The 14,022-nt window shown below is 42.1% G+C and overlaps 1 protein-coding gene across 1 annotated transcript in view; it reads left to right on the top strand.

Moving 5' to 3' along the window:
* The window catches only part of rapgef5a (Rap guanine nucleotide exchange factor (GEF) 5a), a 51,999-nt gene that overhangs the window by 24,715 nt on the left and 13,262 nt on the right, over window positions 1-14,022 (top strand). Inside the window, exons 9-11 of the mRNA XM_080863398.1 lie at window positions 3,275-3,454; window positions 10,338-10,483; window positions 11,438-11,538. Coding sequence (XP_080719524.1) covers window positions 3,275-3,454; window positions 10,338-10,483; window positions 11,438-11,538 — 427 coding nt within the window. The remainder of the gene's footprint in view (window positions 1-3,274; window positions 3,455-10,337; window positions 10,484-11,437; window positions 11,539-14,022) is intronic.

Genomic DNA, 14,022 nt, shown 5'->3' with positions numbered 1-14,022 from the left:
TTTTTCAAAGTTAATTTCATTTACAAAAGAAATCTGCTGCTTCGACAGTTTGCACTTGCCTGAAGTAGGCCTACAGCCGAATCAGTTTGTGTTCTTGTTGCATTACTGTTAAGAAGCTATTTCAGTGTCTAAATAGGGCACAATAAACACATTCTAGTAGCTCCTTGATGCAGCAATACAAAGTCTGATCCACAGACAGACTTTGTAGATCCCCTCCAAATGAAGAGATAAAAATGATAATTGTTTTGCTTAATCTATCTTTGTCTCTTAAAGGTTGCAGGTTGAATTTATGTAGGGGGTACACATGGGGTTGAATGTAGAAAACAGGGTCAGAGCAAAGTGCAGAGGGAGATCTGTTTGGTCCCAACTATGTAGAGCCAGAACTTTCTCTCTATGAATTATTAATTCGGTGGATACACCGGAGAAATGAGGAAAGAGCAAGAAAACAGGAGGAAGAACAGCTTTTAAACACAATTGCACACATATAGTAATGTGTACGGATGGGTGACAGATTAAAGGAAAATCCATATAGCGTCGTAGTGAGGTGCTGGGTCATCATGCAACACTAGAATAGCTTCAGTGCTTTTTAGCATCGGTGAAACACCATTCTTCTGAAGGTTATTCCCTAGTTGGTATTTTGATGATGGTGGTTTAGAGCACTGTCTAAGGCTAGGATTATACGTGCTTGAAGACATGCACATGGATCACAAAGAAGTAGTTGTTGTCAAGTCTGCCTGGAGCATGCAAGTGTAGTTTGTGGACAGTACAGTTTGATACAACTAGTTTGTGTGGTCACAACGTGTGAAAGTGCATCGTAAGCTGTTCACCCTCTAATAATGAAATTTGTGTCTCTCAAATGCTAAAAGTACATTAGCCTGACACCTTGGTCCTAAGCCTCTCCTAGGTGGGATGATCTGGGGTGACTGCAAAGGCCATAGCATATTAGGCTTGTAATATTGGTAGTCAGATAATCATTTAGTGACCACTCAAGCCCCATGCATATTGAGACCTCCTGGAGGAGACTACTGCAGTCAAGACAGAAATAGTTCATCATAGGAAAAAGGCACTGTGCATTGAGCCATCCCTCCTAGATGTACATAAACCATTTCATACACAGAGCCAACGGATCACTTTACATTTTACTTCCACTCTTTGGTTTTTGGCTCATCACACTTCAGCTTGTTGTGATGCCTTGTGATGTGTTAGATGTCTCTATTATTTTCAGTGTAAATGATGATCAATTTGAAAAAAATGTGGAGGTCTAAAGCAGATAAAGTATTCTTTAGAGAGTAAAACATATATGTTTAAACATATTTATATTTTGTTTCTGACTGCAGCAATTCTATTATAACCTGTTCAGTTCACTGGATGTTGTTGGTATGTGTTTGTGTTGTGCTGTTGCTCAGTTGTTGCTCCTCTGTGGATTTTTATATTTCACATATACTGAAAAGCTAATTGACAGTGACACGTTCCTTTTACTCTCTTGATCCCTCCTTTTAAATATCAATCCACAAAGTCTAACTGCACAGTGTTATTTTGTTTGAATATGTCGTGTTATCTGGATTTTGGCAGCTTGGAAGTGAGTTCTGGCTAACATAGTAAGCTATTTATGAGACAAGCTCAAATTTTCATATTTGTTTTGTTGGCCGAGGAAAAAGAGAAAATATCCAAATGAGCCCAAACACATTGTGAATCCAGCCGCTTCGAAGTAGAGCTGTTCTTAACGAGGAATCGTCTTCTCCACTCTCATTCCTCATTCTGCCTCTCACTGACTACAAACGCATTAAACTAGTTTTGCTTTAATTACCAGCAACAAATGAAGTGCATAATTTAAACGAATTAGAGTCATTTGCAAATGAATATAGGCACTAATGTACATTTACAAGTAAATGATGTAGGACTCCTCACTATGTTGGTACAGTCGTGAATGCTGTGGAAACTGCTATGCAACCCAGGTGGATACAGCGAATAGTGAATCTGATCCAGACATTACATTGATCCTGCAGGAGCTGTTTAAGAGCTGCTGCAGACTGTAGTGGTAACATAGGTGTTGCATGTTAATAAACAAGTACAACTGCAAAACGTATAGGATAACAATGTGAATTTCAACTTTCATTTCCTTTGTCGTACAGTTTTTTTTTAACCTATGCAGATATTTTGTTAAACTCAAAAGGCTCTAAAATATAATGCTTTCTAATTAAACACTTGAAGATCATAGAAAAATTAAAGCAAATCAAAGAAACAGGCGGACAATTCAAGTACACACATTTGTCAGCGTTTTATCTTGGTGTGTCGTTGACAGGAAGCTGAAAGCAGGTTTGCAGGAAGTAGTAAGGGACATGGCACAGGGGTTGTGATATAATGTCTATGTGTACGTGGCTATTCTGCCAGATAAGTGGTGCCATTGGGGGAAGGGGGGGTGTTTTCCTAGTAAACAAAAATGAGCGATGTTCTGCAGGGGTGTGTGTTACCCTCTATTGGAACATGGCACCGTGGGATAGTTGAGCCCACAGGAAAGGATACCCACCCACCCCCAGCCAAATGAACCCCCCCCTCCCCGTCCCCTTTCTATCTCTCTTCCAAGGAAAATAAACAGACCAGGCTACCAGCCACCGGTGATAACCATCATACTAGCACACAGTAATGTTTTCTATTGTCAGGTATATCTAGGGACAAAAGCACTGGTTTCTCCAGAATCCTTGAGCTATTTCAGGGAAATATGTTCCTGTTTCATTTTCCTTTTTTAAGGTCACGATGTTATACATTCCTTTTTATCCACTTTCTTATTTCATCTGCCTCAGCTAGACTACCAGGACAGTAGCAGATTTCTGTACTGACTATAGAGGGGAGGAGACAGACACCACACTTGCACCCTAGCACACTATTCTCACACAGACACCCACTCCCGCCCACTTATACTACTAATCACACACTCTCATTCCTTCTCCACCAGATCCTCTGACACAGAGCAGTCAGACTGAGACAAAGAGAAGTTCAGTAGATAAAAAGGAATTAGTGACTGTAATAGATAGAAAAGAATAAAGAGACAAGTAATAATAACAGGGAGAACAAGATTAGATAGAGAGAGCTAGGATTACCACATTTTCTTATCCTACTCACATGGATATATAGGGGCAACAGAAAACTTCTCCTTGTGTGTTTCTGGATTATGACCAAACTTTGTTGACCTCCATTCCTCAAACATACTCTGAGTGTTTCTACAATGTCTTGGGACTGCGGGCTGAGATATGTCTTCATGCCTCCTGCGTTGCAGCTGGGAGGTGTGTGTGCTTTGCGGGACAGCAGCAGCAGCGGCGGCGGAGGGATGGGCACCGTGTGCGGCCGCGAGGAGCTAACCAGCCGGCTGGGGCTGGAGGCCGTGCAGCGGCTGGCCAAAGACGGCTGTCGGCTGCTGCAGAACCACAACTACCGTCTACCTGACAGGAACCAGGCGGTGAGTAGAGAGTGCTATAGTTTGATATTATAGTACATCTTATAGTATCGGCAGGACTGCTGACGTTGTCTTGTGAACTCTTACCATGTAATCTGCAGACAGAGTTGTGGCTGCACGCTTAATGTGAGTGGAGAGTAATGGACGTCATGCGGTTAATGTTGTCATTACTGTCATCATTTTTAAGCAGGGACACACACACCTCAGGTCAGAGTTACTCATGGATTCAGGCCAGGGATCATGCGAGTAAATCCTCCTCAGCACCATCATTATTGGTGGTTCTGTCCAGCTAAGGGATAGGCACGCATGCATGCATGTATTTTCCAGCACGCCTGGCCTGTTTAGACCTTTTCTCAGTACATGAGGGCACAATTCTGCACTGACATGCACACGCCAACTAAAGTTATCACTGAAGACGCCCAGAGCTCGGGTTCATTCAGATCACTTTACTTTAAACATACACCAGTTCTGTAGCTCATCTAATGTGGGTGTTAATAATGGCTTAGCGCATCGTGATCTCATACTCTTTTTACACGCTGTCAAGTACTGTGTGTGTGCGTGTAGATGTGTGTGTGTGTCAGTTTACTGGCTAGAGCTTATAATCATTCGTGGGCGCTTGCATGTGTATGTTCATGTGCTGCTTGCCCTGTGGCAGGCTGAGTCAGAGTGGGCTGATAATGAGTGGGGTGTTAGTGAAGCGTTGTACTGTATGATCCTGCTCTACAGTACACCTGAGGGCCGGAAACGAAGGAAATGCAGTCACATTTCACCCTGCATCACCGTGGTTGTGTGTCTGTGTGAGTCTGACTGAAGCCCAGCCTTAGGGATTTTCTAAAGTGTGCATAAATCTAGTTTCATTTCTTGAAAATGTACACAATAAAAATATACTGTATTTTATCATCTTATATATTAGAGGAGGGATGCAAGAGAGAGATCAACTAGACTCCAATCTAATCATTATGCTCTAAACATTTAGGTATCAATATCATTATATCTGTATTTAGACTCTTGAAGGATTTATCTCATGTAACATAAATCTGAGCAAGTATAGCTTTAAGTTAATGTAGTTTATTGATCCTGCAGTCGTGCCCATTTTTTACTTTGTCAGAGTAAACAGAACACTGTTTGGTTATTCCAGGATGTCAAACAGAAATTCAAAGCAGCCTGGCTGTGTGTAGATTTCTTTACATAAATGACGCATCAGCACTGAAAGCATTTTTTCTCTACAAAGTATAATTTACATTTAAGGTGCCTTATCGACAAAATCTTGTTGAAAAGAAAAAGTGCACTTGTTCATATACCAGAACACAAGTAGTGTAAGGTGCATTACTGGCCACATTTCTTATTTGATTTATCCATGCCTTTAATATTATAGCATAAAAGTGTGGTGTGACATCCCCAGGTGTTGCTGTATAGCACTACAGTGTAAGCAGTTTAAACTGCATGTGACCAATACGTGTGTCAGTTTTGAGCCAAACAACATCATAAATTATTAAAAACATCTTTTGAAACAAAGATGCTTTGCAGCCCTGCTTAAACTCAGTTGACCTTTTATTCGTAGGTGTTATTGTTTCAGCTCATCGTTCAGCTCAGGCTGCAGAATTTAGCAGAAACCAAAGCTAGACGACCAGCTCGATACACAACAGAAACCATTCTCCTTTTACTGGGTTGTCATGGTGATTTTCTTTTTTTTTTGGGACAGATAAGCTCTGACAAACCAGTGTGGGCTGTTTCCATAGTGATTTAACTCATGTGTCATTGCATTGCTTTGGGTTTTTCCATTTCTCAATAGTCATTTCTGACTTGCATTTTTGTTACTCTTCCACATTTAATCAGCATTAGAAGTTTCGAGAGGTCCACCTACACAAAGGGTTCTTCAGTGTTACACCATGCACTACACACTGGGCAGGTTTTGGGATTAATGCTTTATGTGTGTCCCACTATGTGTGGTTGCACATACTATCTGTGTGCTGCTGACTTAAAAGCATTGTGTGTTATACTCTTATCCATTATTTCCAGGAATCAGGCACAGAGCTATCATAACAAAGATATGGCTTGGTCAGTGTTGACACACACACATACATTAGCAGGAACAGGAAAGGAACAGAGAGTGCTTCCTTTAGGCTTTGCATGGGCATCCACCTTTCCTGACAATGTTACGTCATGCTGTGTGTCTGTGTGTGACTAACTGATAGAAACAGTGAGGGTAAAAGAGACTTTCAAATCCTGTACAAAGCTGAATATATAATATATATATTTCACACTCAAATTGAACTCTTTGACCCTGTGACGAGTGCAGCGTGTCCCCAGGTTTCTGAGCTTTCTTTTTTCTGTTTCGACTTCTCAAACCTTTCGAGCATGAAGTCTGCACAATTTGGAGACAGACAGGGGGCGAGGGAGCGGGGGGACAGGAAAAATTGGGTGAACGCAGGAGAGCTTGAGGAAGGAGCAACGAGAACAGGAAGAAACGGACCGATACACCTGTTAGCAGAGAACAAGTGACTGTCTAAAGAAATGTCAGAAGCTCTTTTTTTTATGCCTTTGAGACATTTCAGAAATGTCATACCCACAGTTTTTACCTACAGTTTTTTTAGTCTATACATTAGAGGTTGATATGTTGGTGTTATTGGGAGACAGTAAAGTAAGGAGGCATTGAAACAGGTCCATTATTTATTTGGAAAGCTCTCTCTTTGTCATTGATGTGTAACTGCCTGAAATCCCCTGTTTTTCCTTTCATATCAGATGTTTTGCTAAAACGCATGGCAGCTTGAGTAAAATGTTTCTGTTTTTTGTCTTTTGTAAATGCTGCTTTCTCCCACACTCCTCTGTCTCCCTCACTTTACTTCCCAGGCTCTTGCCTTTCATCTATCATTTCTTTTTTGTTCTCACTGTCTTTTTCTATTGCATAACTTTCTGACCCCTCCTCTCCACAAGTGCCCTTTTGGATAGTTTTACTTTTTCATGCCTCTGCGTCTTTTCCATGGCTACATTAAACGCTTTTTCTCTCATTTTGCTGTTTGCACTTACGACGTAGAAGCGTATGTGAGATGTTGCGTGCATGTTACTAATTGTCATAGTGTTACTGCTGCAAGTTTTACTTTGCTGCATTTTCTGAAAGATTTTTGATCTTGCGTGTGTTTGTGTTGTCTCACTGCCTTCCTCCATTCTTGGCTCAGAGTTGTTTTTCTTGGCATCTGTGTAAAGAATGTAAGTGTTGTCGGAAAGATCAACAGCTTGCTACTGAATCAGGAAGGCAGAACATTTTCTTCTCCTTTGTTTTTACAGTAGTTGTAATTGGTTACATAATGGGTGTGTTTTTTTAAGTGCATTTCTAGAGCACTTTATTATATATCTGATGGTGTAGAGTGACAGGAAGCGTCAACAGAGATAGAGAAGGGAGACTCGTGATAAAGCCGATCCCAGTCTCTGTTCAGTGCCGTGTCCCCTTTAGACCCTTAGGCCACCAAACTTGTTATCTCGGCACCAGATCAGGGTCGCTGGGCGCGGTGTCTGTGCCAGGCCATAATGTGATTAATAATGGTTTGTCAGATGAGCTGTCACTGCTTTGCTAATATCCTGTTTGCATTTCTGTGTTGTTAACCCTTCCGTATGATTATTTTTAGCATGTTATAGAGGAAATTAAACATCATGTAATTAGGACTATGTCCTTTTATGAAAGTCCCTGTTCTCTACAGGTGGATGGTGTTTTTGTCTGCTTTTCAGGTCTGTGAATTCAGCTTAGTTTAGTGTTTGTGTTTATCTCGAAATTTAGATAAAGTTTAGCCCTAGGGGATTTCACAGTTGCATTCCTTGCTATTTTGGTATGAATGTTTTGGGCCTGACAAGAGTTAGGGGGTGGTGCTCAGGTTTCTTCTGTATAGAATAATTATATCAAAGTTATTACTTTGCTGTGTTTTGGAAGGTCTTAAGGTAACACTTAATGTTATATAAAGTAGAAGAACTAAGCAAAAAACAAACAAACCCCAGTGCAATGACATATTTATTTTCTTGTTGGCTTATCACAGTACGAGCTCTAAACATGGAAGTGTGATGGTTGAATAACTGTTCAGGTGATCAGCCTGATAGTCTACTATTCTAACAAGTTGGAGGGGGTGTAAAGGTACCATCAACCAGCAATTATCATTCCTTTAGAAAAGGAATTAGACACGCTACAGCACACTGGATGTGACGGCTGCTGCTGCACATCTGTGTCACACTCCCATAGAATATGAATCACTGAAACATGTCTGCACACACACACCACTTTGGGCATATTGTTTTGTCTGACACAAGTCAGATCCCACCTGCTGTCTCTTGGGATCAGACTGATCCTTTCATCGTACAATACCAGAGATGTGTGTGTGTTTGTGTGTGTGTGTGTGTTGCTCTCTGCTCTCTGCAAACTTGTCTCAGTTTTTTTTCTAAATGTTATACAGGTATGTTTGTGATTCAAAAAAAAACTCAACAAAAAACAAATATATACCCATTTCAATTATTTATTTTTACCAGTGAAACCAATATAACATCTCCACATTCACAAATATACATTTCTGACATTCAAAAACAAAACAAAAACAAATCAGCGACCAATATAGCCACCTTTCTTTGCAAGGACACTCAAAAGCCTGCCATCCATGGATTCTGTCAGTGTTTTGATCTGTTCACCATCAACATTGCGTGCAGCAGCAACCACAGCCTCCCAGACACTGTTCAGAGAGGTGTACTGTTTTCCCTCCTTGTAAATCTCACATTTGATGATGGACCACAGGTTCTCAATGGGGTTCAGATCAGGTGAACAAGGAGGCCATGTCATTAGTTTTTCTTCTTTTATACCCTTTCTTGCCAGCCACGCTGTGGAGTACTTGGACGCGTGTGATGGAGCATTGTCCTGCATGAAAATCATGTTTTTCTTGAAGGATGCAGACTTCTTCCTGTACCACTGCTTGAAGAAGGTGTCTTCCAGAAACTGGCAGTAGGACTGGGAGTTGAGCTTGACTCCATCCTCAACCCGAAAAGGCCCCACAAGCTCATCTTTGATGATACCAGCCCAAACCAGTACTCCACCTCCACCTTGCTGGCGTCTGAGTCGGACTGGAGCTCTCTGCCCTTTACCAATCCAGCCACGGGCCCATCCATCTGGCCCATCAATACTCACTCTCATTTCATCAGTCCATAAAACCTTAGAAAAATCAGTCTTGAGATATTTCTTGGCCCAGTCTTGATGTTTCAGCTTGTGTGTCTTGTTCAGTGGTGGTCGTCTTTCAGTCTTTCTTACCTTGGCCATGTCTCTGAGTATTGCACACCTTGTGCTTTTGGGCACTCCAGTGATGTTGCAGCTCTGAAATATGGCCAAACTGGTGGCAAGTGGCATCTTGGCAGCTGCACGCTTGACTTTTCTCAGTTCATGGGCAGTTATTTTGCGCCTTAGTTTTTCCACATGCTTCTTGTGACCCTGTTGACTATTTTGAATGAAACGCTTGATTGTTCGATGATCACGCTTCAGAAGCTTTGCAATTTTGAGACTGTTGCATCCCTCTGCAAGATATCTCACTATTTTTGACTTCTCTGAGCCTGTCAAGTCCTTCTTTTGACCCATTTTGCCAAAGGAAAGGACGTTGCCTAATAATTATGCACACCTGATATAGGGTGTTGCTGTCATTAGACCACACCCCTTCTCATTACAGAGATGCACATCACCTAATATGCTTAATTGGTAGTAGGCTTTCGAGCCTATACAGCTTGGAGTAAGACAACATGCATGAAGAGGATGATGTGGACAAAATACTCATTTGCCTAATAATTCTGCACTCCCTGTATTTTCACTTTAGACACAGATCGTTGCAAAAGCAGTTACTATCTAGTGCGTTGTTCACACTTTTATGAGGCGTAGCACATTTTTTAAAGATCTAGTTAGTGTTGTTTTCAGAGGTTTGGTTTCTTTTTATCAGTCAGTGGAAATGTTACATCTAAATTGTTAATTTTATGGCCAGCTAAAGAGAAAAAACAGCCTTGCACTGACTCTCTGTGTCAGTTGTGACTGCTGCTCAGTCCTTCTGGCTGGGACAGAGACTGCAGCGAGCATCTGGAGGAGAGACGTCGCTTCTTTATCCATCTCTGCTCTCCTGCTCCTTTGATCTCTCTCTCTCTCCTCTGCTTTTCTCTCTTCTCCTCCGGCTCTTTCTTATTGTGCTCCTTCGTTCACCTGGAGCTCTGTTACTGTTACACTGCACCATCATAGCAGGAGCGTGTGTCTGTGTGTTTGTGTGCGTGTATCAGAGTCATGGATCAAGTTGCTGCACATTTATGGAGCCGGAGATCATTTAAAGCTGACATTCATAGATGTCCTCATTGTAATATAATTCTTGAAATCTTTCCAAAGGCAGAGGAAATGCAATCCTTCCCTTTGAAGCTGCCAACACAGGCAGTGTCTAAAAGTGTGGATTAAAACTGAGGTGTGAGTTTGCTTATGTGTTGGAAAAACACATAATAAGGGCAATATCTGAGAGGTTTACAAAAACTAGAATTGCATGCTAGCTGCTTTCTTTAATAGAATCACACAAACCATATTTTATATAATTACTGTTTTAAATGCATCCTTTGCTTTAATTTTATATTATTTATTGAACACCACGTAGAGACCACAGTTATAAGCTAAAGGAGGCAGTTGATTTGCTTAAATGTTTGGTAAAAGCAGATGGGAAATAAACAAAGTTGGCAAAAACCACAAAGAGTGTTCAAATCCACTACAGAGTACGTAAGAAAGTCACATGGGATGCGTCGTATTGTTCTGTACTGTTTGAAATCTTGCGTCTACTCCTTTAATCGCCTTCCAGCGGTTTTGTCCTTGCCTGACTATGTTATATTTTTCTCACATTTTCTCTTTTAGGAGGCGGTAGGAAGGGTTTGTCTAAAGGAGAGAGGTCGGGACGTATTGGTGTTGCGGAGAGTGACATCATCAGTGACATCGCCATCGGATAGGCCCTCACCAACATCGTCCGGGGGCGGGTCCAGAGAGGAGGATTGCGACAAGAGGTTGGTCCCTCCTCCTGCATAATGAGGGCCCTCCACACTAACAATGGCAATGAAAACATAATCATAGTCCTCCTGTCTCTTTTGGGTTTTTAGTTTTTTTTCTTTGGGATATCAAGTTGCAGACACACACTTTTGCATATGCAAGCAGAATATCAGTAGGGCTGTCAAAATTGTGTGGGCGTGTATGTGTTTGTCTAGGATAATGTATGCTTTGGCTTCTGGCAGAGTGCAGGAAGGAGAGAATGGCTTTTTGTTTTCAGCTGGAAGAGGAAAATAGATCACATAAGACTGGTTTACTTCCTTCCATATATCAGTGTGTTTTAGGATCTTATGCTGTACGTATAATTACACATCTGTGTTCCTTTCCAAGTGCAGTTCTTCGAAGTTGATTTCTTTGAATTGAATACACATAGCACAGCATACCACAGTCTTTGACCTAAGGCACAATGCAGGGAGTGTCAGTGACAGGCAGGTTAAGTGGGTGTATGTGTATGTGTGTGTAAGCAGTTTTCAGTGTTTTCCGTAGACGTTGGTTCTCTGTCAGAGTTACTGTAGGAGCTGTCAGAGAGAGGGTTTCAATCTCTGGAGCTCTCGGCTGACAGGAGCAGACAGCAGAGCAGTTTGCATCCAGAATGAGCGACCCTTACAGGGCTGAACTGGGAACAGTTTAGATATGAAGATGACCTCTGAGCTAGTCACGCTTGCAGAGGCAGAGGAGGATTTAGATGAAGATAGTGATGAAGACGATGACGATGAAGAGGAGGATAGCAGTCATGATGGTGATGGAAGCAAGTCAGAGATGTTTGCATTTAATGTTCCCCATTTTCGCTACATTGATGACGACGACGCGGAGGAGTATATGGACGAAGGCAGGGTGGCAGGGTGGAGGAACACAAGTGGTACTTGGTCCTCTTGCTATATTGAGGAAGATTACTGCAACTCTTCATCTTACAGGTATGTGGTGGTGTCCGGTACGCCGCTTAAGATTTTGGAGCATCTGCTAAGTGACCTACGATTGGATGACCAAAGAGGGGCACCAGAGAACAAGGAGAGCGGTGAGTTTGGAGACATGTAAACACACAAACACACATTTGATTGTCCTTGAAGCTGTAGTCAGAGGCATGTCTTTGTGAAGAACCATCTACATCATGGCATAAATGTGTAGAGTTTAATTGTAAGTCTTAGTATCTTGTGTTAAATGAGGCCCCACACCTCTTGCCAAGGACTTTGTTTCCCAGCTGCGCAAGTTACAACACAACCCAGCCCCGATCTCTCTGTCTCTTTTAATTTCCCCGAAGTTGGGTCAGACCTGTGAGGTATGAGCATTTCCCTGCTGTGTTTGAGCCTGTGTGTGGCTGCATGAGTCAGCCCTCAAACCATATCCAGGTGTGCGTGTATGTGCATTCATTCAGCCATGTCAGTGGCCACAAATATGAGGAGCATTCAGGAGGTTAAATGCTCTAATGGGTTTGTGAAATGATTGCCATGGGGTGCTTTAGGCAGTTGTGCCGCAAACGATTTCAGTGTTAACTGTCATGTCACATTTACACAAACCTTAAGTCTAGCTTATTACATTATGGATTGTTTTATAGTGCAGTAATCTTTTACTCAGGAAATATTAGCAATCCTTGATGTAATTAGTTAATCTTTTATCAGAATCAGAATCAGAAACTTTATTGTCATTGTCATGAGAACAACGAAATTAAGAATGGTCCCCGATCATTGCATCATCCCTAGCAATATCAAAATATAAATAAAACAATAAAATTCAATAAATAAAATAGATAGAATACTTAAAATACTAATAAGATATAACAGTAAAACATTCACATACATTCCCACACACATGCTTCAGACCGTGCATAGATTAACACAAGAGTGGCGTGATGGACATTTTTTTGTAGTATTCAGATGTGTTATTGCAGTTGGATAACAGCTGTGTTTGAGTCTATTAGTCCTTGCTCTGATTGCCCTGTACCGTCTGCCTGAGGGCAACAGTTCGAACAGGGAGTGGCCAGGATGTGAGGTGTCTTTTATGATGTTTTGGGCCTTTTTAAAACAGTGGGCGTTGTGTAGAACTTCTAGTGTGGGGAGAGGGCAGCCAGTGATCTTTTGGGCGGTGTTAATGATCCCTTGGAGTGCTTTCCTCTGAGCCCCTGTGCAGCTAGTGTACCAGATGCATATGCAGTAAGTTAGAACACTCTCAATGGTGGCTCTGTAGAAGGACACCAGCAGTCTCTGTGTGATGTTATTCCTCCTGAGAATTCTCAGGAAGTACAGTCTCTGTTGGGCCTTTTTCAGCAGCTCGGAGGTGTTCACACTCCAGGAAAGGTTCTCCTCTATATTGACTCCCAGGAAGCGGAAGCTTGCCACCCTTTCTACACAGTCCCCATTTATGAATAGTGGTTGGATCTCTGCCTTTTTCCTTCTGAAGTCTATTATGAGTTCTTTGGTTTTTGAAGTGTTGAGGAGGAGGTTATTGGCCTTACACCATGACGTCAGCTGCTCCACCTCGTCTCTGTACGTAGACTCGTCTCCCTTGGAAATGAGCCCCACCACTGTGGTGTCATCTGCAAATTTCACAAAGATGTTGCTGTGGTGGCGAGGAGTGCAGTCGTGTGTGTAGAGAGAGTAGAGCAGTGGACTGAGCACACAGCCCTGGGGTGAGCCAGTGCTGAGACTCAGGGCTGAGGATGTGTGATCATATTTGAATTTAGAAAGCACTAAAATCGTGGTGAAAAATTGGCATTCTTAAATATCAATGGGTCTTGACTTCTTTCCTTCTAATTACATTTCAGAGCCATCACAGATCCCAGGTCCACTATAATAATGCTTTAATCACAGAGGGAGGTCTGGGTCCCGGCATTCATTTTATAAAACCCTGCACTTGTCTGTTAGCATCTATTCTAGACAAGGCTCCTTTATGCATCAGCCCCCTCAGCACCACCAGTTCCCAACAGTCCACAGGGAGCCATCTCACTGAATTGCAGGAAGCAAACGAAGAAAGACGGAGAGATAAATGTGGGAGAGAGAGAAGGAGAGCAAGAGAGGACTGAGATGGTCTTTGTGGAGGAGCTCTGTCTGATATTTATTTAGTGAAAATGAGAAAACACTTGCTTTTTTTATGACAGCACAGGGAAGGGAGGAAGTGGGAATGCAAAATTTATCTTCATCTTCTCCCCATCTGTGTGTATGTCTATGTCTACCTTTGCATTATGGTTGGTGTTTCCTGAATAAGCACATATGTGTATGTGTGTGTATGCGTGTGTGTGTGAGTGAATGCATCAGTATGCCGTTTTAGGTGGCTTAACGGTGCAGCATGTTGAACAGGCTCAAACACGCTTCCGCAGCGATTACCCCAAACACCCCTCACCGTGCACCGTGCACGCACAAAGAGAACACAGACGCAACAAAAACACAGCAGCAGATTAGTGCGATTAGTTCAGCACACACACAGTTTCTCTCTCTTCTTGTTTCCACCCCTTTCTCTCTCACAAGAGATAAAATGCCCAAGGTCAGAACTCAGTGAGTTATTCATC

Source organism: Rhamphochromis sp. 'chilingali' (assembly GCF_963969265.1).
Source record: "Rhamphochromis sp. 'chilingali' genome assembly, chromosome: 17".
NCBI lineage: Eukaryota > Metazoa > Chordata > Actinopteri > Cichliformes > Cichlidae > Rhamphochromis > Rhamphochromis sp. 'chilingali'.
This window is presented reverse-complemented; position numbering and strand designations above follow the sequence as displayed.